The following is a 27,132-nucleotide window of genomic DNA, read 5'->3' as shown; positions in this document are numbered from 1 at the left end:
TTCATGACAACCAGAGTGAAGTTAAAACACTGAAAAGTGAGTTCTTGGGGAGAACCGAAGTTTGGAATAAAGATGGTTATGAGTAGGCCTTAGTACATGGATGACCCCTATAAATCCATATGAAAAAGATTTTGTATTCCAGATGTCTAACTCTGCTATGAATGGGAATGGTGGGTGGAGTACTCAGTGATTACAACCTCATGTCTAAGCATGTGGTCTCCCAATTGGTGAAGCCAGGGATGTGATGATGCCTGCAGCAAAGATTCATGGATATGACTTATTTGTTGCAAATATTTTATTTAGGAATAGTTAGGAGCAGGCAGGCACATGCTAAGATAGATGAAAAATCAAGGATGTAGCTGGGGGCATATCCTTGGATCTGCAGACTAGTATTTATGGCCAGTCTGCGATTGACCACACTTATGTTATAAATGAAAAACATAGGTACCGGCATCCTTTTGGCGTGAATAGCATGCAGGAGATGTCTCATAGTGCTTCCTCCTCCCAGGAGATAACACCACCTTTAAAGCTTCCCGGGGTTTATTACATCCTCTCATTTTCTCCTTATTCAAAGATAGCCTGGGAGTGTTAGAGTGCTGACCCCTCCTTCATCTTTTAGCTTATCTGGTGAGAACAATTGTATTTAAGAAGTGAGAAGTTTCTTTCAAGTCTGTGGCAGATTCTTTGGTGAAGAAGGCTGATGCTCTTTAGGAGACCCACTCAAGAAGATCACAGATAGTGCCCCATGGAGGAGAATGAAAGACTGAGAAAAGATGCTCCTTTGCTATGAAGAGCTTAACAGGAGACTCCATTGAGCCAGGTGAGAGTGGTTTTGGAGGGTATGCTCCTTTTGTTCCTTGCTAGAGTTTTTGGTTTAGGGATTGATGGTTAGCCAGAATGGGTGGATCTTATGATACAATGCTGAGGTATTTTCTTAACAGTACCTAAAAAACCCTGAAGGTTGGAGAAATTATCTGTTTAATGAAACAATTTTCAGAATTTTAAAAATAGGAATGGAAGGCATGGGAGTCTTAGTACAGCGTAACTCACTGATTCATAATATGATTGAATATTGGCTATATAAATAGTTGAACAAAAATGTGCTTACTGTGCGGAGGATCTCTGCTGCTTGTTGGCGCTGTAGGGGTAGAATATTCCTTGCAGTCTACAGTCGAGGGAGAAAAATGATTGTCAATGATGCATGCGTTAAGAAATCTTATTCCTATTAAAGATATCTTACAAGTACCAGAAAAAGTTATTAGACCCTTGTCACTCTCAAAACTTGGAGATGGATTCACCTGGATTGTTCTAGTACTCCTGTGCCAATGCTGACCTCTAGCAATCGACAATGGTGAGAAAATCTTTTTAAAGATACCATGTTAGAATTTAAGTACATTGCTCAGTTTCTTCACCATACCAATATTATGTGCATCTCTCAGCAGCTGCATATCCTATACAGTTCAGTTGACAGTACTGTTCAAGTTAAGACACTTGCAATTATTCATGGCCGTCCAAAAAAATGTCAGGCAGCCCCTTCCTTGTATTGTGGCATTTTGTATATTTTCGGCAACTAGCTATGTGTGTTTTTCAGAAATTAAATCGCTTTGTTCAAGCCTAGGGCTCAGATTATTTCAACTTGGACGCAACGCAGCGAAACAAGGACGTTGCTGCCCTGCGTTGTGTCAGAAGGGAAGACCAGAAATTCACCATATCACTAAGATAGTGTTGGTGCACTTTGGCTGCCTAGCCCCATTGCAGGCACCCTTGTGTCACAGCACAAGTGTTAAGTTCAAGATAGTTTTTCTGTAGGAAATTGTAACTTCCTGCACAAATATCCTTTGAGGCTACTTCGTCTTTGTATGTGTTCAGCAGAATGCAGCACAGATGCAAAGCGGAAGTACCAAGGAGCAACAACGATATTTGTCCTTGTTATGCCAGCTTTGCATATGTGTAACATTTTGGTACAAACCTAGGAGTCTTTGTAAATATGGGTTGGCATCACAAAACATGGGTGGATGCCCAGGAATGTCAATGCTCCACAATTGTAACAACTTCCTGATGCAAGGTAATGAAGGCAGTGCTAAGTGCTGCCTCACTTCACTTTTGCAAATCTGGCCTTAAATGTTTTTCACTTGATTCTGTGTTTTTGATGGAGATCCATATTGCTACTGTTCATAATATTTTTTATGTTGCACTTTTTCTACATAGTGCAGATCTGTCAATTACTTGACCCCTTAGAATTCTTACTTACAAAAAGTAAGTCTCTGCTTATATCCAATAATGTATTTTTTTTACTACTATTGTATGAAGTTAGCTAGCGGCAGTGGAGCACTGTACCAATGGCCAAAAATACAATTAGAGAATATTTCCAACAAGCAGAGGAGCTGCAGAGTTTTAAGATGTGAAGGGGACTCTTTTACATTGAAAATGTAAGGGTCGGGGTGATGCTGATGAATAAGGGCTATGGTTACGATCCTGCGAGTGTTGGTGGAAAAGGTCTGTTTCCTGTTTGGCTTCTTTTTCACATTGCTTGATCTTTATTCTGAAGCGGTCCTGGCTGCTGGGGGTACCAAGAGCGAAATGAGGTAGCAAGCTTATCAGCCGCATAGTTGGTGGTGTTGATCATGATGACTTTGTTGATATTGTGGGATTGCCCATGGAGCGTCATCCATGCTTCACTCTGTTAGCAGCAGAGCATGGCCAACATATTGTTAAGGACTAAAAACTATATTTTATGTCTTAAACACAACCGGGATAGCGCTGCACATAAAATCAGGTGGAAGAAGTATGTTAGATATAATTAAGAATTCGTAAGGGTCAGCTAACCATGCACTAGGCTATAAAGTTTCCATGTATTTCAACACGATTGGCTCCAATTCTAATAGTAGGTGTGACTGCACTAATAATACGAGGTGGTCGTAGTCTGCAGTCACTGCAGAAATTGGTTTAGTGAACAACACAGGAACTATCAATAACTAGGAAACTGCCAAGCAACTGAGCATTTCTGACCGCCGGCACGACGAAGGCATGTGGACCACACCCAGCGCCACAGGCCCTGGCCCTCGGACCATCCACCACTATGGTGCACGCAATCTCAACATCGGACACCACACCACCTGCTGCCGGGTGTCACCAAATGACACCCAGGGCCTTTTTTCCTGCTGAAACTGCAGTTGCACCTTCGCCTGCCACCGCACACCAGCACCACACAGTGCACGACTGAAAAATACTGGACCCAACTGCCTCAGCTGTATTCTGCTCAACACATGCTCCCTCCACAAACACAAGGAGATGATGGACGAAGCACTGAAACATTTCAGATACTCACCCCAAGTCACAGAGCTGGGTTGAATCCATCATCGTTCTTTAGCTCACTTCCCCACCCCAGTTCAGACCCAGCTATATGCCAATCAGTCTTGACCCTGTGCGTCATGGGAACAGTCCAGCCCACACTGTTAAGCCAGGTCTTCCCTCGACTGGAAACAAGCATCCTTGACTGGTTTCGGGGTAACACCCCTCATCAGCCAGGCTACATTGAATCCACAAACACGGCATGGAAATCTGGGACCTACTCGACTCGTCTACCCAGATATGGCCTTCCTCACAGAAACCTGGATAAACTCCACCCCTGCCCCAGACATCGCCACCATCATTCCGGATGGCTACAAGATCATTCACACACATTCAAACGACCACTCGACCAACATGAAGCACCTCCACTTCCAGGTCCAGACAATCCTGAATACCACCCTCATCTACAGAACCCCCAGACCCTGTCCAACCTTCAGCGACTCCATCATCGACTTCACTGCACCCCTCGCTCTCGCCTCCACAGACTACATCCTCCTCGGTGACCTCAACATTCACCTGGACATCCCCAACGACAAGAACACCTCCTCCCTGCTGGTGAACATCGCTACTATTGGACTCAAACAATGGGTCACCTCACCAACCCACTCAGCAGGACACATGTGCAACCCCATCTTCTCCACCAGTGACAACATCACCTTTAGCCACACCTCCGAGCTCCTTTGTACCAACCATCACTGCATCTATTTCTCTTTCACCAAACCCACCGTACACTACCACACCCACCGCTAACCTCGCAGAAGCTGTAACAAGATCACCGAAGAACAGCTCACCCCCTCCCTTAGCAAATCCCCACCACCGACATCCATGGACGCTAATACCTCAGCACGCAACCTCCATCAATGGACCTCCAACTGCGCTGACACACTGGCTCCCCTCAAGAAAGCCCTAGGCAGGAGACCATCCAAAAAAAGCCAGCTGGTTCTCTTCCTGTCCTTCATGAGTCCAGAAGCACCTGTCAACGGCTCGAGAAGAGATGGAGGAGCTGTCACCGCACACCACCTTCGCATTAGAACTAAGAAAGTGGCCCTACAGGAAAGGATCAACGCCAATGCACTCAATAGCAAAGAACTTTTCGTTGTGGTCAAATAATTCGCCAAACCCAGCACGGAGACAGCAGATATCCCACCCTCCCAAGATGTCTGCAACAACTTGGGCACCTTCTTCCACATCAAGATATAGGAGATCAATGACAGCTTGAACAGCCTTGACACCCAAGACCCTCTCACCCCACCTGCAACCACCGCACCCAAGACACCGGACCCCAGCAGACCCTGCTCAGCTGTACTCCTCTCACCGCTGATGACACCCTAAAGATCATGAAGAGCATCCTTCTGATCCCTGCCAGCACCACATCTTCAACAGATCCGGCACCTCCATCACCCCCATACTCTGCTGCACCATCAACTGTTCAATCAACACGGCCAACTTCCTGGAAGACTGGAAACACGCAGAGATCAACCCCTTGCTGAAGAAACCCCGTGCCGACCAAACGGACCTCGAGAACTTCAGGCCCATCTCTCTGCTCCCCTTCCCAGCCAAGGTCATCAGATGCCCAAATTTCTGAGTTCATCAATGCGCACCACAGCCTGGAACTCTCCTAATCCGGCTTTCAGAGCACTGAGACCGCCCTCCTTGCCGCCACAGACTAAGTCTACACCCTCCTCAACCGAGGCAAAATTGCAGCTCTCATCCTCCTGGATCTCTCGGCCACCTTCAACACCGTCTCCCACCGCACCCTATGCACAAGACTCCACAACGCCGGCATCCGTGACAAAGCCCCGGAATGGATCCACTCCTTACTCAATGGCTGAGCACAGAGTCAGACTACCACCGTTCCACTAAGAACTGAGAGATTAGCTGCAGAGTGCCTCAGGACTCAGCCCTGAGCACCACTCTCTTCAAAATCTACGTGGCCCGCTTGCAGCCATCGTTAGGAACCACGGCCTCAACATAGTCTCCTACCCGACAACACCCAGCTGATCCTCTCCCTCATCAACAAACCCACAGTCGCCAAGAACGACTCCCACGACGGGATGAAGACTGTTGCCAACTGGATGAAGGACAGTTGCCTCAAACTCAACTCAGAAAACACCGAAGTCCTCAACCTGGGCTCCACCCCCTCCACCTGGGAGGACTCCTGGTGGCCCGAGATCATAGATTCACCCTCCCCACAGACCACACACAAAACCTGAACCACCAGATCAACGCCGCCTCATCCTGCTTCCACATGCCTGCTCCAAAAGATCTCCAAGTGGATCCCCACTGAGTCCAGAAACAGTCACCCACTCACTCATCATCAGCAGACTAGACTACGGCAACGCACTACACCGGTATCACCCAGAAACTCCTCAAGAAACTGCAGAACATTCAGAAAGCCTCCGCCAGACTCATCCTCAATATTCCATGCCACAGTCACAACCCCGGCCACCTTAGAGACCTCCACTGGCTCCCAGTCAACAAAACAATCACCTTTGAGGCTCCTCACACACCACTAAAAAGGCCTATATGACACAGGACTTGCATACCTCAACCACCGCCTCTCATTCCACGAACCCACAGGAGACCTTCGCGCAACTGGCCCTGGCCACATTTCCACTTATCTGCAAGACCACAGCTGGAGGAAGATCCTTTTCCTACCTCGCAGCAAAGACCTGGAACACCCTGCCCCTCCACCTCAGGCAATCACTGTCACTGCCTCAATTCAGGAAGGATCTCATTACCTGGCTCTTCGACTGAACCACAGTGCCTTTCGACAGATCAGCAGCCCTCTTCCCCCTCCCCACCCAGTACCTTGAGACCCTTGTGAGTGAGTAATCGTGCTTTACAAGTAACTAGATTGATTGACCTGAGAGTTGTTATCCTGTAAAAGTGCACTAAGGTTATGACTACACACTCCACTAGTTAAAACAGCCCATTGGGTTCCTTTTTTGAGCTTAAAGAGCCTCTCCATTACATTACACTAAATGATACACTATAGTTTTAGGGTAAGTAAACTGTAGGGAGTACTCATAGTTTCCAAAGTAATAGCGCATAGAAAATGGGGGCAAATGATCGTCTTTCTTGACGATCATCCAAAAAGGCAGGGATATCCAGTGAGGCCGGCCTTTTCGTACAAATACATTACGTGCAAGCCAGGTCTTATTGTATGGAAATATGAATGCACTAAATATATTATAGTATTTGTGCATTAGGCTTCAGATCTAGGAAGTGAAATAACTGCTTGGATGGAATTTTAGTAGATGTGTGTTCAATCACTGTTTTCATTCTGAAACTCCATTCAGACCTTAAAGGCAGAGAAGGAAAATGTCCATGTTGCTGGTCTGCGTACAGCTACAAGGCCAGCTTGCATTGTGCAGATCTAGCTTGGAAGGAAACTGAAAATGTAACTTTTGCTGGAGGCATTTTAGTGTACAGAAGTAGTAATATATTAGCTGAGCACTAGTGGTCCCTCCTCTCTCCATAAAGAGCCATAAATGCCAGAAACAGAGAAGGGCGGGACCACATGGGCAGGTTAGTGGGGAGACATTCTTCATGATCAAATTCTGACACAGGCCTAACAGCAACATAAGGTATGCAGGTAAATTAACATGACTTGGAATACTACTATCGAGTTATGCAACACCGCCAGACACAAGGCTGGAAAGGTAGACTTTACAGCAACAGAAAAGTGAAGTGTGATGAAACATGATCTGAGCATTCCTAGCACTGGCACTGACTTCAGTTCTAATTTCTGTGATCTTTATATTATCACTAGTCTGATACATATGCTCTGCAAACAAATTATGAATGATAAATAACCAATAATTGTAAATACCAATCCTTGAGTGTGTTATCCGTCTGTGAGAACCAGGGAGAGGAGTCGCCTTTAAACCCCCTATAGATGGGAGATGTTTGACAGGTAATGGCTGAGTCCTAATACTCTGCCTAATACAACATAAGTTAACCCTCTCACTGGAGAGGAGGGGGAGCGACACCTGCCCACCCTCCATGCCTCCTAAATGGGGGACGATACTTACTGCTTCTTGATATAGATATACCGGGTGTGTCCCTCCTAAACTGTGAGAAACATGACATACCTGTTCTAAGTACACCTGCCTTCTAGGAGTCACCTGTACAGACCCACTGCAATACAATCTTCAAAATCTCAAATGTTTTATTTACTAACTAACGCTCCTATGTGTGTGCAGCGGCATTTCATTTTTATTATTATTTTTATGTCTTATACTACCAATTTAAAAAAACAAAATTAAACATTACATCAGCATGCCAAAGCCAGACGCACTGGCTTGTATGAATTGTAATAAAATATATATATTTTTTTTAAACACACCAAACCATTAGGTAGAAATGTTTCAATAAACAATACAGCTCGAAGCTATGCTTGTTAAAGATCTTTCTGATTTCCATTGCCTACTTGAAGCCTGTAGCCTGCCAAGACACAATTATAGTGCTAGGCGGAGTCACTGTTTGTCACTTGTCCTGGCTTCGCACCCAAGTGGAACCTGCTGCCTCTTAAACACACTCCACCTCAACCAAGCGCGACATCTTATCAGATCGAGATCAGCCACAACACAAGAAACTAATCCAGACAGAGACTGAACATACTTATCAAATACAAGTATATGTGATTGTACCGCTCCTTCATAAAACATGAAAATAAATTGAAAACATTTAAAATAAAGATTATGTTCAGTCATGAGCAGGACCTGTACCTGAAGAGATATAAAGGCGACATTAATTTATAAAGGCAATTCCCTGTCTTGGATGGATTTACAAAACCAAGGAGTTTGTTGAGAGAGTAAAACTGACTTCTAACATCTGATTACATTGATTGGGAAAGCAGCTGGTTTTTGTCTTGTTCCATTCTCTCTGCAATGAGCAGGACACAAGGGGGAGATTTACTAAGATTTTACACCACGTTTGCATCCCAAAGTGACACAAATCAGCACAAAATCTTTATTTTCCGATTTACTTTCCAGCCAGACTTGTTTAGCTCAGGAAATAATGTGAACGTAACGCGAAGCTGCGCATACCGCTGCTTTGCATTACTTAGCACCAAAGGGTGTACCATGGGTGGTTCATGGGCGTTCCCATGCAACCACTCAAGGTTTCTGATGTCCAACCATATTTACTAAATAAAGTGGACAGGGTTTAGCATCAGAAAACTGCGCTCTTTTGAATTATGTGCAAGGAAGGAGAAATGCTTTCATTTCTTCTTCCTTTTCCAACGTTGTTTGTGTGCTACACTTTACAGCACACATACAAAGAGGGAAAAGGGTTAAAGGTAGTCTACGGATGGTATTTCGTACTCGAAAGCTATCCTTCCAGTACAAAACCTGTGCTAGAATCACAGAGACACCCTCGCACTATGGGGCAAAGGATTTTCAGCGCTAGGGAAAGGGGAGGAGAGAGCCATATTTCTGTAAATACGGCACTCTCCTTCTCTCCTTTTCACGCAGTGCAGCATTTGCGGCTGCTCCACTGCGCTGCGTGAAAAAGTGTTAAATCTGGACTTGGTGTACAATTCATTCTCAAATGTTTGCACATTCCATACTTCAGGTTGTCTACCACCCTGCCTTCACTGTGATGGTGGTAGACTTTGAGGGCATACCTTATGACCCCCCCCCCCTCACTCACCCATGGCACTGTAGCCACTCAACTCTGGTCCACTGAACAAGAAAGGGAAAGAAGACCATTGCCTATGCAGTGGGTTGTCTATTGTTAGAGTCTCTCCAATGTAGCTCAGACATGTCTGGGAGAAGCATTCTCTTTCCAAGGTCTAGGACAGAGGTAAGGAGGATTAAAGGAGACAGGAAGTGGTAACAATGTCATGCTATGATCTACTCGAAAGGCAAGCAGCCCAATACAGTGCTCACCTTCGATCCCTAGGCGTACTCTCTTCTGATCGTCCGTTTTAAACCCATACTCCAGGCTGTAGGTTCCAGTGCTTTCCTCAAAGAAGTAGAATATAATTGAGTAATTGTTCCACAAACACAAAGATATATTATTAAGGCAATTTGTCCGCCCTGGACAACGAGCGATTGCCTTCAAGTTGTAGGAGGGCTGCCTTTGGTCTTTGAGATTCAGAAGCGTGACGGGATAGTCAATAGTGGTGGTGCTGTTGAACATGTATTCACATGTTTTGAGGCCTAAGGAGACAAAATATGTATACATGAAATAGCAACCAGGATTACTTGGGCAGGCATGTCAGCATAAAGGAACCAGTTGATGAACACAATGATCAACCCACAATATGTTTTAAAAAGCATGCAAACACATGATTAGCAAGTACAAAAACAAGTACACAAAGTCCCATTAGAGGCTCCTTGCATTTATGAATAATGCTTCAAACTTGCATGGGCAGCCTCATACTCAAACTCCAAGAAATAGTGGCAAAGTCACAACCCTGCAAACCTGCCCGAAACAAAAGGGGTGAACTGGTATGATTAATGAGGAGTATGAAAACTAATGGGTTCATTTTAAACAGGTGATTTAAATAAGGAATAAAGTACCAGATGTATTAAGAAATTTTACAGTCAAACTCTCCGATTTGAAGTTTGCGACCAGAGCAATACTTTATCTTCTATTCGAATCCTATTTTAGGAGTGGGTAACTTTTGCCACTCATAAAATGCTATTGAGACCCCCACATCAATTCAGTGTCTGGAAGGGGAGTGTCGTAGTTGTCCCTTCCAAATGCTGAATTGGTATGATATATGTCAAATTTTGCGTCCACAATCCAGGTGCATAACAATGAAAGATTACCGACTCTGGAATTTTGGGTGATCATGAATTTTCAAAAGGAAAGGGTTCCAATCAGGATCCTTTTGGGGACCACAACTAACTCTCAGAATCTTTTGGGAAAAAAATATACTTTTTTAAAATGCCATCCAACTACCTTTAAGAAAAAAAAATCTATCTAAAAAAATTAAAATGAAAAAGACACAAATATTTGGTCTGCTGACTGAAAGGCCACTTTCCCTGTGATAGCTTTCAATCATAGTGAGTCACAATTTGGGACCTATCTCATTACCACTCAAGCGGTAGTTCAGATTTTGACCACAATGACTCTGAATTTTAAGAACCAACCTACTGGTACACAGGTTGGTTCTTAAAATTCTTTATTGGCGAAAGGGACGGAGTCCATTTCAGGTAATTCATCTTTAGATGGCCAATGGTGCTACTCACTTCATGAAGAGTAGTTTTACAACAACTGGTTCGGATTGTCTGTGTTCAGGGCCAGTAAAAGCTACAGTTAGACCCACATAGGTTTCTATAGTGGTTACTAAACTGGAATGCTGGTCACAAACCACAATGCACATTTATGTCTTCCAGTTTGACCGGCTATGGTCAATGACCTCTGAAGAACCAATTCGGCTTGAGTCCTGTCTTGTACTTTTTGCAAGCCTTGGTGTATCCATGAGCAAACCACAAACTTATAATTCCTCTAATGTTTTAAGCTCTAACCTATGTAGGAAAGCAGTCCTCTGTTGGTTATCCTTCAGAAATATCCCTTAGACATGCAGCCACTACATCCCAGGCAAAGTGAAACTCCTCTCGTCCTCAGCAAAAGGAGGACCAGCCATAATGCAAAATTTGCTCATGGGGATAACCTGCAGAAGCGAATTAGGCAACTACAGGCAGAACCCTGTTTCAAAATGGAGGGTTAGAGTTCGAATGACCACAAATCCTGTAGCCAGATGTGACTATTAAGTGTCATGAGCATGAAACTTCACATGTGTACTGTTCTGGGAAGCTTTCCATTTAACATCAAGAGCCTGTTTGTGCTTGTTGAAGACTGCTACAGAGCTCTGGTAGACCATTGGCAGATTACACAGGGAACTGAGGGAACTCTGCTTATTTGAACCAGGGCTTCATTTTGCATTAGTGCCTGGAAGGCAAGAGGTACAAGAATAGACTTACCCAACCCTTGGAGGGAAGGGGGAACAAAGAGGCTGTAGTTCTCCTAAAGGAGAGTCCAAAGATGGTCATCCTTGTGCAAAGAATGATATCACAAGACGTGTGCTTTGGGTACTGTGAGAGTTAACTGCTGCTGTTGTGTAGTGTGCACAAGTGCAACCGATGGAAAAGACATCACACTGAGCCCGCAGTGGAAGACGTAAAAAAAATTGAATAAATGCTCTCAATGCGTGAACACGGGTGCTTCGCGCCCAGCATCGTATGAGCAACAAGACACGCTGACTTCACAAAGATAAATCAAAGATGAAAATAACAACTGTTCAAGGCAAAAATAAACCTCTCCACGACACGGTAGTCAAAGGAAATACATGAACAAGTAATTGTACTTCTAACCAGACAGCACCTCACGACCCATCAAGATATATACTGAGAACAGTCTTGCTCACAAGCTACAAAGTCAGAAACACGAAGGCTGCGCTGAAGAGACGTACAGTCAAACAGAATTTACACACTCATCTGAAAGAACAGATTACATCGTGGTTTAAGCCCTGACGAAAATCCCTAAAGTCACATGGGAATTGGAAACGCGTCAACATTTTCCTCTTTTTCCTATGAGGGATAGCTATTAAAAAATACTCTGGAGAAGGTCGTCAGTATACACATATCCCTGCAGAGGCTAATTTGCCTTTATTACCCATAGGCAGCTTGTCTCTAAATAGAAGCCAAGTCTAAGGCCCTGAGAGAGAGCTTATGTTCAACCAATATAGACTGGTGTAATTGTTTATATTTTGAATGGAATTTTCACAATTCTTTTCAATTTTCACAGTTTTGTTTTCTTGTATGTCTCATACTTTGTCTGTAAAATGAAGACTATCTTTTGAATGATTTTTTGAATAATGAAATGGTTGTATTACATGTTTTGAATAATGCAAAGTAGTGAAGTAGGATGCAGTGACTGGATACACTGCTCCACAGTCTGCTGAAATAAATAGCAGCTTCTAAAACTGGTGGCCAGGTAATTTCTTCTTTATAAACATTATCACGTCCCACCCGGCCCCCGAGACGAACGTAACCCCTTTTCGATAACGTTGTGTAGTGTGGAGCACACCTTCTGGCACTTTGGTGACTGGAAATGTAGATTTTTCCAAGGCAAACATTTTTCAATTTTTAAAGTCCACAATAGACTCATCTGCAGAAAATAATCTCATAAGAATGAGATCTTTAATTTTCTCATCTCCACTAAGCGGACCACAACCACACCATTGATATGATGATGACACAACAACCCAGCTCTGTTTTCTTGTTTGTTCTGCCACAAAAAACAGACTTTGCAAGCTTTCGCTCAGAGTCACTGGCCTGGGGTAGCCCCTTTCAGACACTACATTGACATAATTCCTAGTGGAGCAGATTTCACACCAGAAAAAAAGGGCAGGGATAAGTCTTCAAATAAAGGGCCAGTGCTTAATTTGAGCGGGTGGTTTCCAGGGCTCAGCATCAGCATTTCATCATCAACACCAACGCTTGAGCACCAGTTAAGGACACATTCATTTTTGGTAGGCACAGGGAGATTAAGTGATTCGCCGAGAATCACAAGATGTTACTAATGTCCAGACTCGAACCTGGTTCCCCAGCTTCAAGGTCGTCAGCTCTGCCCTTTACACCACGTACTCTCCGGTTAGACACGGGTAGCGTGGTGCAGAGCGGGCGGGCCATACTCCGAAGGAAATGTGTAAGGCATCCGCGCAGCACACACAGGCGACACACCAGGCACACTACAAAAAGAGACCACACCAGTTAAGCTGAAAAAAAACCCAGCATATGTATTATGCAAAACACAGCAAGAGGTAATCACAGTGGTAACACTGTGCCAACTGGCACTAGGCCGTCCAGGTGTCTCTGGCCCTTTCGGTCTCACAGAGTGGGAGGCAGTACCCCCAGGCCCGTAGTACCCATTGGCCACTCTCCTTCTCCTCCGTGCAGTTCCAAACTGCCACTGGTCCTCCGTCCTGGGCTCTGCACCCTCAGGCCGACCAGATCATCTTGGATAATTCATGTCTTGCGATTTTTACTGTTTATCACCCTCCAAATTCGACGTCAGTGTTTAATGACTTATTTGCCTCCTTGATATCTGACCTTTGTACACGGTACCAAAAAATTGTGATAACCGGGGACTTTAATATGCACTGGGATAAAAGTCATAACGACTCGGCACTTCGTCACTTGGAGAACATCATGTCATCCTTTGGTATTAGACAGCTTGTAAATGCCCCCACGCATATTAAGGGGAATATCCTTGACCTTATTTGGAGTTCAGACCCCGAGGTACTTGTTGTGGATATTTCTCCATGTATCTGGTCAGACCACCATATGGTGAACTGTGAGATCCCCATTATAGGATACCCAGTTCAAAAACCTCTAAAAACGAAAGTAGTTCATCAGTGGAAAAGAGTTGATTCACAATCACTGACCAATACCCTTCCTGGATACACTCAACCACTGGTATCTAGCGGAGATCTAGACCAAGACTATAAGAACATAATGCGGAATTTGAGTCTGGCAATAGAGCAAATAGCACCTGAGAAATTACATAAAGTAAAAAGAGCAGAAAAGGGGGCCCCGTGGTTTACCTTGGCCTTGAGGGACCATAAAAAAAGCTTCGTTCTCTGGAAAGGAATTGGAGAAGATCAAAGGATGGCACGGAGAGGGAACAATATAAAATCTCTTAATAGATACAAAAAGTTGATCATGGCTACAAAAGTAGCCTTTTATGAAACTCGTATCAACCAGGCTGAAAATATCCAGAAGGAAACATTTAACATTCTGACAGAGCTGAGCAAAAAATCAGAAACGTTGGAAACTACAATAAATGTGGACACGTTTCAATGCTTCTTCCTGGAGAAGGTGGAGACCATTCTCTTAGAGATTAAGAACGGCACTTTGAATGGCCCACCTCCACCACAGGAAGCTCAAACTGGATGTATGACGTTACAACGCACACTTTTACAACGCATGCACTTACAACGCATTTTTTACAACGCATAATCCATTACAACGCATGACATTACAACGCATGACACTACAACGCATTTTTAAAAAATACCTTTACAACGCATTGCCATTACAACGCATACTACCTTTACAACGCATACCATTACAACGCATTATATTAAATTACATTTAAGGTAAGTATTAGATAGTATAGGGGTAAAAATTACTATTCTAACTCCAGGGGGTGCAACAGTAGGGTAAGTGTTGGATAGTGTAGGGGTAAAAATTGCTATTCTAACTCCAGGGGGTGCAACAGTAGGGTAAGTGTTGGATAGTATAGGGGTAAAAATTACTATTCTAACTCCAGGGGGTGCATCAGTAGGGTAAGTGTTGGATAGTATAGGGGTAAAAATTACTATTCTAACTCCAGGGGGTGCATCAGTAGGGTAAGTGTTGGATAGTATAGGGGTAAAAATTACTATTCTAACTCCAGGGGGTGCATCAGTAGGGTAAGTGTTGGATAGAATAGGGGTAAAAATTACTATTCTAACTCCAGGGGGTGCATCAGTAGGGTAAGTGTTGGATAGTATAGGGGTAAAAATTACTATTCTAACTCCAGGGGGTGCATCAGTAGGGTAAGTGTTGGATAGTATAGGGGTAAAAATTACTATTCTAACTCCAGGGGGTGCATCAGTAGGGTAAGTGTTGGATAGTATAGGGGTAAAAATTACTATTCTAACTCCAGGGGGTGCATCAGTAGGGTAAGTGTTGGATAGTATAGGGGTAAAAATTACTATTCTAACTCCAGGGGGTGCAACAGTAGGGTAAGTGTTGGATAGTGTAGGGGTAAAAATTACTATTCTAACTCCAGGGGGTGCAACAGTAGGGTAAGTGTTGGATAGTGTAGTGTAATATTATGCGTTGTAATGGTATGCGTTGTAATGGTAGTATGCGTTGTAATGGAATGCGTTGTAAAGGTAGTTTTTAAAAATGCGTTGTAATGGTATGCGTTGTAATGTCATGCGTTGTAATGGATTATGCGTTGTAAAAAATGCGTTGTAAAGGTAGTGCGTTGTAAAAGTTGCGTTGTAAAGGTTGTTCCCCGCTCAAACTCCTCTGGAAGTTTTTCTTTCAAGGTTTCCAGAAATAGATTATCAAAGCCTTGAACAGCTTATGAATAGAATTAAGTCTGGCTCCCCGGCGGACCCATGTCCCCCTAGGGTCTTCCGTTTGGCGTGCCCCATTTTAGGAGATCACATTATCCCTCTCCTCAATAGCTCATTGGAGACCGGCCTTCTACCACCAAGTTTTAAGGAAGCCCGAGTTAGACCACTTCTAAAGAAGCCTGGAGCCGATGCGACCATTCTGAAAAACTACAGACCGATCTCTCAACTGCCTTTCCTGTCCAAGGTTTTGGAGCAACATGTATTGAAGTCTCTTTCCTTATTCCTGGAGTCACATCATATACTCCAGGAGCGTCAGGCAGGCTTTCGTGCACATCACAGCACCGAGTTGGTGATGCTTGCGGTGCTGGATGAGCTCAGAGGTATGGCTGACAGTAAGAAACCAAGCGCCCTGATACTTTTAGATCTATCAGCGGCGTTTGATACTGTCAGCCACTCCCTGCTACTGGACAGACTGGCCTGTTTTGGGATAAAAGACTTGGCCTATAAATGGTTACAGTCTTTTTTGAAAGGAAGGACACAGAGGATCCAATTGGGGGATTGTGTTTCGGAGGTTGGAGTGTTGGAGTGCGGCGTTCCGCAGGGCTCTGCCCTCTCTCCATTACTATTTACTCTTTACTTGCAACCTCTGATCAACTCTTTAGCCAACATGGGTTGTCATGTGTTTAACTACGCCGATGACACTCAGTTACTATTAAGTATTGATAATACGGCGACAGCACAATCCAATGCCCAAAATATTCTCAGATACACGGTCAGTTGGATGACGGCAAATCTGTTGAAAATAAATCCAGATAAGACAGAGATACTGGTGGTTTCGACCACAGCCTCACCTTGGTGTGATCTATATTGGCCCCAGGAATTGGGTCCTACGCCGACACCAAGCAACAAAGTAAAAAGTCTTGGGATTAAGATTGACAATGAGCTGTCAATGGCCAGTCAGATCTCCGCTGTTGTAGGGACTTGTACTGGCATGATTAGACAACTGCGCAAGCTTGTCCCTTTCTTTTCCTTTTCTATACTTTGTAGAGTTGTCTCTGCTACAATAATATCAAGGCTGGACTATGGGAACGCCCTTTATTTAGGCCTACCAAAGTCTTTGACCAACAGACTGCAGGTTGTGTTGAACGATGCTGCACGATTGATCTTTAGACTCCCTAGAAGAACTCAAGCCTCACCCTTATTGCACAAATTACATTGGCTTCCCATCGTGCAGAGAGTGGAGTTTAAGAGCCTCTGTACGGCTCACAAGGCGATTTATGGACAGGCTCCTGTATATATCAAGGAACGCTTGGAGCTCTAGAGGCCTACACGAGCTCTCAGATCTGGGAATGCTCAGTTGTTGGTTTGTCCTCGATATAGGCTGTCAACTAAAGGAGGCAGATCCTTCTCGGTGTTGGTCCCACAATTATGGAACAGACTACCGGAATCACTCCAGAGAGAAGGAAACCTTCTACTTGTTAGGAAGCAGTTGAAAACGCTCCTCTTTAAAGAGGCTTTTGGGTTACTAAAATAGTTTCTTGCAGGGTATCTTTCTCGCTTCTTATGCCTGAATTATAGTTGTTGGCTAGAGGTTCAAAGCGCCTAGAGACCTGTAGGTGAGTTAGCGCTATATAAACCGAAGGTAACTTAACATAACATCAGGGGTGAGGCTCTCCTCCCCTACCTCTCCTTCTGGGGTTCCTCACCCTCCTCTCATGCGAGGCACCCTCAGACCACCACTCTCCCCAGTCCAGGGCCTTGATCCTGCAACTATTTCCCCAACCTAGGGTCTAAACCCTTAGGTTGAACCGGTGCCAGGGGCGAGTCCTCCCTCCCCCTGCAACCCCTCCCAGAGTTCCGCACCCTCCCAACGGGAGTAGTACTCCTGGGAGACAACTCCGGGGGTACACTGCTTACAGATGTCCCACCCGCCAGGTCAGGCAGTACCTGTCCCTGGTTTCCTAACCCAGGATCTAAGCCCTGTGGCTGAGCCGGTGCCAGAGGCATGTCCTTCCCTCTGCACCCCTTTCCAGAGTTCCGCACCCTCCCACCTGGAGATATATCCCTGGAAGTCAAACCGGTAGGGACCTTGATTACAAGTGCCCCTCCCTCCAGGTCAGGCAGCCCCTGAACCTGGCATCCCCGCCCAGGATCTAAACCCTGTGACAGAGCCGACCCCAGAACCTCCGGAGCACTGATGACAGACGCCCCTGGTACTCCTGGCACTAGGGGATCCCCCTCCATGGACGGCACATCAGGACAGCCTAGGCTCCCAACCTGGGGCTTCCTTATGGAACTCTCCAGGCCCTGAGACTGCGGTTGGGGCACCTCGGGACACCTCCCCGTCTCACTCCTTGTAGATAGGACATGAGGCCCTACAACCCTCTCACTACCCTAGGACCTAGCTGGGCTACTCTGCACTCCTCCCACCTCGCTGGCTTGGAAGACCCCTGTGCCACTCCCTTCAGGATCTCTCCCCAATGCCCGCTCAGACTCCCTGGCACTCACCCAAAGGTCTGCCTCCCATGCAAGCTCCCTGGAGTCAGAGAACCCACACTGCGACAGGTGGTGGCGCAACCTTGGGAAACAATTCCTCAGCATGTGTTCCTTGATAACTACATGAAACAACCCTTCCCAATCATTCATGGCTCTACTCGCCACCCAATCCTCCAATGCAGTCCAACACAGATCCGCAAACTCCCCCCAGGACTGGTGGGACAGTTTTCTGCCGCCCCTAAATTCCAACCTGCCCCCCTCAACCTGGAAATCAGTCTTCGTTTCCCGGGCTCTGGGAGTGGGACTTCCTCCACTGGAATTACTTCAGCTGCCACCACTGGACCCCACACTCCCTGGTGAGTCCAGACTCCGGAAACCACTCTCAGGGGACAACCTACCCTCTAGAGCTAGTTCCTCCCTGGCGAAGGCCCTCTCTGCCTCCGCCATCCTTTCCTGCGTTAGGACCATTTCGGTCTCTAGCCATTTCTCCTCCACACTCAGCCGCGCTAGCGCCAATCTGAGCCTTTCCAGCACCAGCTGATGCTCCCTTTCTTCCCTACTATCTACCCACTCTTCTGGGGACAGGGAAAGGGATGGGGCAGTGCCCCTGGGACTTGACCCGGCACGGGACTCCCTGACTATGGTGTCTTCCCTCGCTACTGGCGTCTCCGCCCTGTCATCTTCTTCCTCCACAGTGTCACCACCCTCCAGGGTTATGGACTGAGCACCCTCACTCTCAGAGTCCTCCTCACACTCTAGGTCCTCCTCCTGGTCTCCCCCAAATCCACCCTTTAAATATGCAGAGGGGTAATCGGAAAGGTCCCCACAGGGCTCTTAGGGATCCCCCCTCCAGAGATAGAACTTCCTGCGAATGTTGTCTACTAGGGGTATCCCTCTCTCTGCAGAGGTCCATCACCTCCTGCTCAGTGTACTCCACAAGGTCATCCTCCTTGTAGGTTAACCCCATCCTGGCGAGATACACCCGGGATACACCACCCACAGTGCAACAGGGGAACAATCCCAAAAACACTTTCAGGAGGAAAGCACAATCAGGAAAAATAATAAGCCCCAAAACCTGTGACTACTTTAAATGCTCAGTTTGCAGTGCAACCCATTGTCGCTGTGGTACTGCGCAAACACAAGTCTTATCCCACCGCTGCCACCAATGTTAGACACGGGTAGCGTGGTGTAGATCGGGCGGGCCAAACTCCAGAGGAAATGTGTAAGGCATCTGCGCAGCACACACAGGTGACACCAGACACACTACAAAAAGAGACCACACCAGTTTAGGTGAAAAAAAACCCAGCATATGTATTATGAAAAACACAGCAAGAGGTAATCACAGTGGTAACACTGTGCCAACTGGCACCAGGTAGTCATGTACAGAGGGGACTATTTACAAGGCAGGGCCAATCGGGCCGCTGCCAGAACCATTGGAACAGGACAAAGGGTAAAGGAAAGTCCATCAATAAATGTATAACATCCAGTTACCTCTGGCTAGTCCAGGTGCTGGGCGACCTTGTTAAAAGTATCAGGCCGAAACATAAGGCATCATCATAAGCATAGGTGCGGTGTCATTAGGCAGGAAAGCATCATGGCCTGACATTCATAATAGGCATGGAATCCGCCTGGCACGTCTAAATCACATTTTATAAGTGCAACGCATATGAGGCATAACACCATTAGTAGTGGGCTCAACCCCACGAACAGGACAGCCTCCCCCGCAGGCAGGAATCACCTTAGGGACAACTCAGCAGCGTTCACCTTAGGGGGAAAACATTAGGCATAACCAATAACTCAGGCATGACACCACAATTAGCATATACATCAACGTAAGAGCATGAATCATCCCATTAACGCAGGTCACATTAGCCCTAAATTATGTGGCTCCTCCCTGGGCATAAATGCACACCATCAGCATGGGGCCTACACATGAGCATCAATCCTGTGAGCATAGGCCCCCCTCCCATTAGCATAGACACATGGGGCATCTTATCAACAATTTATGCATCATATTAGGCAGGAACATCTGCAGTAGGACTAAGTCCCATTAGATTACACATTAGCATAAGGACAGATCTAAGTTCAATTCAGGACCCAGCCATTCTGCACCGATTCACATGAGGAAGCTTGGCTCAACGCTGCCGCAGTGCACCAATAAGGCCCACAAGTGTCTGGTCAGGTATGCGTCCCTCTTCTACAAGCATCAACGATATGGCGCCGTTGCAGCTGCCCACTGTCCGGCGGGACAGCTGGGCGACAGCCAACCACGGGCTCCACAGTCCACAGATGTGAGCCCTCTCCGGGGCTCGGAATACTGAAGTGTCTCCAACTGGTGCAGATAGTCAAAACCGGGCCCTCAGAGCAACACAGGGGGGAGGCGGGCACCGACCCCGTGCCCCGACACCACCCTCACCAAGCTGGGACTGAGCCCCACTCACCTGGTTCTCTGGCGTCCCCAGGCAGCTCTGTTCCTCTCGCACCGGGACTCCTCTCGCACCGGGACTCTTCTCGTGCTGGGCTGGTGCTGCGGGGCTCTCCTCTCCCATGGGAGCCCCACCTTCGTTGTGGGCACGTCTCCGGACTTCACCCGGGCCCTCTCCTGGGACTCGGGACTTCGACCTGGAGCCTGCGAGGCTCTGGGCGGCGCAGGCTTCATGTGGGGCTCTCCTCTGCTCACGGGGAGCCCTGTCAATGTCTGCACCTCGCCGGACTTCACCCAGGCCCCCTCCTTGAGGAACTTCAATTTTCGATCACGATCGAAGCGACCCACCATTTTGTGGCCCACCGCCATTTTGTGTTGCCATCACTCAGGCAGCACGGCGAACAAAGTCTATTCTGCTTTTTCTGTAGCCTGGTGTCGAAATACGCCTTCGGCCTCTATTTGCAAATCTGGTGTTCGAACTAGCCGAGTACACTAATCCCTGTCTGGCTTTTCTAATCCGCGTCTCAACTATGTTGGCTCACACTATTCTTTCCGGACCTTATCTTATCGACTGGCCTTCACTGTCTCCTGATAGCATTCTCTTGTTTCACAACTGTCCTCCAACACGCACAAATGTATCTCGCCACCTGCAAGTTAGTTATGAATCTGTTAATGAATTAGTTTGAGGGTGGGGTGACAAACATAGTTGGAGGAGAGGTCCCTTCGAGTCATCTGACACTTTTGTTTTCCAACCTTTCCCATTGGTTCCATCCTGTTTTCTAACTTTTCTTATTGGCTCTTTCTGGGTGTTTTGGGAGTGCTTTTGAACAAAATGTACAAACTCTATAAAACCCTGTGCGCCACAGAGTGAAGTGGCAGTCTCCTGAGAACCTACTTTGTGTACTTCTAGGATAACTGTACTAGCTGCAGCTAAATAAATCTGATCTTCTAACGCCGACAGAGTGTCCCGTGTCTCTGTGTAGCGAAGGAGGTGAACTTTGGAGACTTTGGGCGTACCCTGCGCCGCCAGGCCCAAAAGGTTCTGGTTCTTCAACTGGCGCCCAACGTTGGGCGGCTTCAGTGGTACCGGTTCTGCTCGAAGGTCGTGAGGAAACCCGCAAGAAAATTCCAGAGGGTTCGCGAGCCACACTAAGCGACCCCTGTATGTCGAAAGTGGTCCGAAGGTCTTTTGCAGCACGGTTACTCCTTCCTGACGGCTACTGACGACCGCTGCCCTGACTGCCGCCCTGCTTTGGTCCTTCCTTTGATGATGTATGGTAAGGCGAGACAATAGATGGGCCTCTGTTGGTGGAAGAAGACATCCTTAGTTAAGTATTTTCATGGGTCGTGCCCACAAGTTTGGTTCTTTGATTGATTTCTTTGGGTTCTTAGATTTATCTCTTGCAAGAGATAAAGCCGAGGGTAAGTGCATTTGTGCTGCGTAAACTGAGTTTTACTCCCCTGAAGTTTGTGAACAGACAGGAAAAATCTCGAGATAACTGGTCTGACTAAGTTTGGAAGAATTTGTTGTCTTGGTTGTAATAGGGATTCCCAACTTGAGGACTCTTGTCCGATTCCTTCAGTTGGAACTCCCACATATGAGCTCTATTCAAAACATGGTATCGGCCCCATTGCCTTTAACGAGACATGGACCCGATACACGAAGAAAGATGGTGTTCTGAAATGGCCAGAAAATGGTAGTTTTGATCCTGATGTGCTAGATAATTTGGAAGCAGTTTTATTCAAAAGAAAAGCCCGGCCGGCAATGTTTGACTCTTTCTGCCTTTGGCGTAAGGAAGCCAAACAGAAAGAAATTAAACAAGCAAAACGAGATAGGAAAGCGCAGGGTATGACAATTATACAGGCTGCCCAACAGTTCAAAGACGATGAAATTGATAATGCGACTGAAATTTCAGAAAGACAACATCGTATGGCGATAGATAAATGCTATCCGGTGTTGCCTGTTTCTCCTTCTGATAATAAGAAAGATATAGAAGAAGATCCCCTAATGTCCCATTTATTAAGGTTGCCTCCGCCCTATGCGCAAAGTGCCAATGTACTTCAGCCGTTACAGCCTGTTCAGCCACCAGTGGTACTTCCGCCTGTTCCGGCTCTTCTGCATTTGCCTCCTCCAGTATTACCGCCCTTGCCGGTTCTACCGTTAGTCTCAACTTCTTTGCCCTCATCTCCTGATCTTAGAACTCCTTTGCCTTCTGCTCCTCCTGCAGTTATCCATTCTTCTCCTGTCAGTTCCCCTAATACTCTGTCTCCAATTCTTATGTCTAATTCTCCGTCTGTGCGTAAGCGTCTCACAGACTCTGTCACTAGTATTCTATTTCTTTTCTTTGAAGCTTTAAATGTGTCTCCGGCTTTTGTTCGAAAACAATCTCGTAGTCAGTTCCCAGATTTTGAGGAACGAGAGAAGTTAGACTCTCTTGCACGAAAATGGATCAAGAAGGGTCCACAATACAGTGTGCCTGATATTATGCCTACCTTTTTGCAATGGAATGCGCCTACGCAAAGATATGTTTTCAATGTAATGTGCGACACTCTCATTAAAGAATGGGAAGATGTGAGTTCGAGTCCGATCCCACAGGATCTGTTAAATGTTCAGACTGATTTTGAAAAAGGACTTATTGTGGGTTCTAAGGTTGAGGAAGCTGTAAGGACACTTATCTCTTACAGATCCTTATTGTTTTCTCAGATTTTCCTTGATTCCGATCCGTCGGTTAGACTGACGTCGAAAAATTATCCTATGAGAGAGGTTCCTCCAGTATGGAAGGAAGAGGTTCCAGCAGCAGGTGCTAATCCTCTTATTCCTGCCATTTCCAACGTATATGGGTACATGTCCCTTGGAAGAGATCTGAAGTTTTGGCCCTTAAGCAGACTCTACCAGATCCTCGTAAGAACCCTGCAGGTTATTATAAAGAATTATCGCTGACAGTGGACGCCTGCATTATGAACCTATTATTATTGACATGCTAATGGGAAATGTAGTCCCACAGACAATATGGGCTAAAATTCGTAGAGAGGATCACGCGCAGTAAGTAGATGCTACTTGGGATGTTATAACTGATACAGATAGAGACCCAGTGGGTGGCGCAAAGCCTGACGCTCTGATCTCGGAACTTCCTGGTAGAATCATTACGTTAATGAAAACTATGCTGCCTGCATTGAGAGTTAACTGGGATAAACTAGCAGCATGCAAACAAAAGAAAGATGAGTGTCTCTGACTTCTTTACTCGTTTTGAGGAGACATTTATCGACCACAGTGGTCAAGACATGGCTACAGAGGGTGGACAGCGATTATTCGTGGACAAATTTGTATTCAATTTGCTTCTCGAGCTGTCACACAAATTAAAAGATTCAGAAAGTTCATGGGCTGTTTCTTCTTCTGCTCAGATATTGGCTACTGCGCAATATTATGAGAATAGAGATAAGGAAGAAAAAGAAAAGCAAGAGAAAAAGACGAAAGATTTAAAAACGAAGGTTCTCTTGCAACAAGCCTATCCGCCATGTTATGCTCAGCCCCAAATTCAGCAGCCCCGCAGTTTCAGAGGTTGTATAAAAAACCTGAGCCATACAATCCGCGACCTTTGTTAGGTCCTAATCAATGTGCCTATTGTAGAGAGGAAGGTCATTTTAAGAATAGTTGTCCGGTTTTATTGCAGCGCAATGGAGCGTTACCTGCTCCACGAGGTCGTGCTGGCCTCCAGTCAGCATACAGAGGTAGAGGTCGGGGTATGTTGACTCAAGAACAGCGTGCCCTTCCTTCTCCCAATTCCACGAACTACTTTGATCAGCAAACTGTGAGGTCTACTCAGTATTACAATGAAGACCATTATGTCGAAGGTGAGAATGAGAGTCTTCATGCTAACTAGGACAGCCATGGACAAAGTAAGGGAGTTGTGCCAATCCCAGTAGATCAAAATGAACCTTATGTTAACGTCACTACAATGGGTGTTTCAGAGCCATTTCTTCTGGATACTGGAGCAATGAGAAGTTCTATCATTCATTCTAAACTCCCTGGGGCACCTTTGTCTGGCTTAACAAATGTTTCCGTAGGATTTTCTGGCGCCCCTGTTTGCAATCCAGTTTCTTGCCCTTTGCCTATTTCAGTTGGTCCTTATGATTTGGAAGCTCCACTTCTGTTAACGAATGGTTGCGGTGAGAATCTGTTGGGCCTAGACCTATTGAAAAGAATGCATGCTACAATATATTGTTCTCCTTCTGGCGTACATCTTACTTTAGGACAGAAATTGGTCTTCCCAATGTATTTGTCCAAAGATCAGTTTCCACCTGAATTACTTTCTCTTCCAACAGCACTTTGGGCTACGGGTCCGAACGATGTGGGTTGTCTTGAGATTCCGCCTTATGTTGTCACTCTCAAGCCCAATGTTGAATTACCGCGCATCCCACAATATAGAATTTCTGCTGAAGGTGAGAAAGCGCTTTTGGGAATCGTTCATGACTTAATTCAGAAGGGTGTGGTTGAAGAAACAAGAGGTAATACATGCAATAGTCCTATTCTTCCTGTTCTTAAACGCACTGATCCTTCTCAGCCTCCTGTGTACCGTTTTGTAATTGATCTGCGAGAAGTAAACAAAATTGTGATCCCACAATTTCCTGTTGTTCCAGATATCACTGCTTTGTTGACAATGATACCTTCCACAGCGACTTGGTTTTCTGTTATCGATCTAAAGAATGCCTTCTTTAGTATTCCCATTGCAGAAGAGAGTAGGGACATTTTTGGTTTCTCTCTTGGAGGCCGAAGCTTCCGGTTTAAGCGCGCACCCCAGGGCTATTGTGAAAGTCCCTCTATTTACAGTCAAGCTTTAAAATGTCATCTTGATACTTTTCATTTGCCGTCTGGTGCTGCTCTTATCCAGTATATGGATGACTTATTAGTCGCTGCCGATTCAAAAGATATCTGCAAAGATGTCACTGTTGCATTGTTACGCCACTTGTTTAAACTGAATCACAAGGTCTCACCTTCCAAACTACAATATGTTTGTCGAGAGGTTACCTACTTGGGTCATCTCCTATCAAAGGAGGGACGACAATTGACACCAGAACGAATTCAGGCGATTACGCGAATGTCTGTACCATCCACACAAAGGGAGGTACGTGCCTTTCTGGGTATTACTTCTTATTGTAGACAGTGGATCCCTAACTTCTCTTTAATAGCCAAACCTTTGTTGGCACTCACTTTAAAAGATACGCCTCAGCCCCTTCCATGGACTGATGAGTGCCAAAAGAGTTTCACTGACTTACGTACCGCTCTGTGTTCTGCTCCTGTACTAGGCACTCCAGATTACACTAAGCCTTTTACGCTCTATGTTCATGAGAGAGAAGGTTGTGCATTGTCAGTTTTAGCACAGCAATTTGGAGACAAACAGCGGCCATGTGCCTATTTTTCGGCTACGTTAGATCCCGTAGCTAAAGCATTGCCCAGTTGTCTCAAAGCAACAGCAGCAGCAGCAATTTCTATCCGACAGTCTGCTGGAGTGGTGTTGGATAACACTCTCATTGTCATGGTGCCACATGCAGTGGATACTTTGCTAAACAGAACGAAAACGCAGCATCTTACGAGTGCTCGTTTAACTGGTTACGAGCTGACGCTGTTGGCTAGTCACATACACATCAAACGATGTAATACCCTAAACCCAGCTACTTTGTTGCCCCTTCCAAATGAGGAAAGTGTTGAGAACCAGCATGATTGTTTCTTCCGTACTGAGGAAGAGACAAAAGGAAGAATTGAACTGAGAGACACTCTATGGGTAGATGGTTCTTGTTTTAAAATGCCTAATGGAGATACAGTTTCAGCCTATGCTGTAACTACTTTACATACGATTGTGGAAACTGCACGTATTAGACACAATTCAGCGCAAGCAGCAGAATTGATAGCATTAGCAAGAGCTTGTGTATTGTCGAAAGAGAAAAGAGTGAACGTATACACTGACAGCCAATATGCTTTTGGTGTAGCGTTCAACTTCGGGCATCTCTGGAAGGGAAGGGGTTTTCTCACTTCACATGGCACCAAAATACAACATGGTCAGTTGGTGACTGATCTCCTCGAATCACTTGCCTTACCCACCCAAATAGCGATAGTGAAATGTAGTGCACACAAAAAGATTACGGATGATATTGGTCGAGGAAATGCGTTTGCAGACGAAATAGCAAAGAAGACAGCGAGAGATTCAACAAGTCGAATGTATGTGGCAGGTCCTGAAAATTGGGTCAGAGAGAGAGGAATGTATGAGAATACAGTGGAAAGTGTAAAAGAGATTCAGAAAGAGGCTTCAGAGAGGGAGATGAGCAAGTGGAAAGAAAGTACGGGAATGTTAGATGAGATGGGTTGTTGGGTGGAATTATCTGAACATCAACGTTGGCTGTTACCAGATGCCTATGTTCTCCCAGTGGTTACTATGGCACATGGTCCAGCCCACTTAAGTGCAAAAGGCATTTGTAAACTTCTGGCTCCAGTGTAGCAGAATGAAAGTATCCCAAAATGTGCAGACAATGTAGTGAAGCACTGTATTGTTTGTTTAATGTACAACCCGGGAAAGGGAACCCCAACTCCAGCAGGTCACTTTGCTCCTCCGAAATATCCATTTGAGGTGTTGCAAATCGATTACATTCATATGGAGCGGTGCAACAACCTTCAATATGTTCTAGTGGTAGTATGCGTCTTTTCAAGATGGATAGAAGCATACCCTCTAAAAGATAACACAGCCCTATCCACAGCTAAAATCCTTCTAAAAGA

The 27,132-nt window shown here is 45.7% G+C and overlaps 2 protein-coding genes across 9 annotated transcripts in view; one reads left to right on the top strand and one right to left on the bottom strand.

Annotated features, from left to right (window-relative positions):
* Window positions 1-27,132, top strand: part of LOC146809185 (uncharacterized) — a 432,226-nt gene that overhangs the window by 249,252 nt on the left and 155,842 nt on the right. The window lies entirely within an intron of this gene.
* Window positions 1-27,132, bottom strand: part of LOC146809186 (uncharacterized) — a 90,570-nt gene that overhangs the window by 23,185 nt on the left and 40,253 nt on the right. For both annotated transcript variants that reach the window (XM_085616010.1, XM_085616011.1), the window contains exons 4-5: window positions 9,249-9,521; window positions 1,109-1,165 (exon numbers count right to left, since the gene is read on the bottom strand). In XM_085616010.1, coding sequence (XP_085472136.1) covers window positions 1,109-1,165; window positions 9,249-9,521 — 330 coding nt within the window. The remainder of the gene's footprint in view (window positions 1-1,108; window positions 1,166-9,248; window positions 9,522-27,132) is intronic.

Source organism: Triturus cristatus, chromosome 7, assembly GCF_964204655.1.
Source record: "Triturus cristatus chromosome 7, aTriCri1.1, whole genome shotgun sequence".
NCBI classification, from domain to species: Eukaryota; Metazoa; Chordata; class Amphibia; order Caudata; family Salamandridae; genus Triturus; species Triturus cristatus.
Note: the sequence above shows the minus strand (reverse complement) of the source record. Positions and strands in the feature narration are given on the sequence as shown.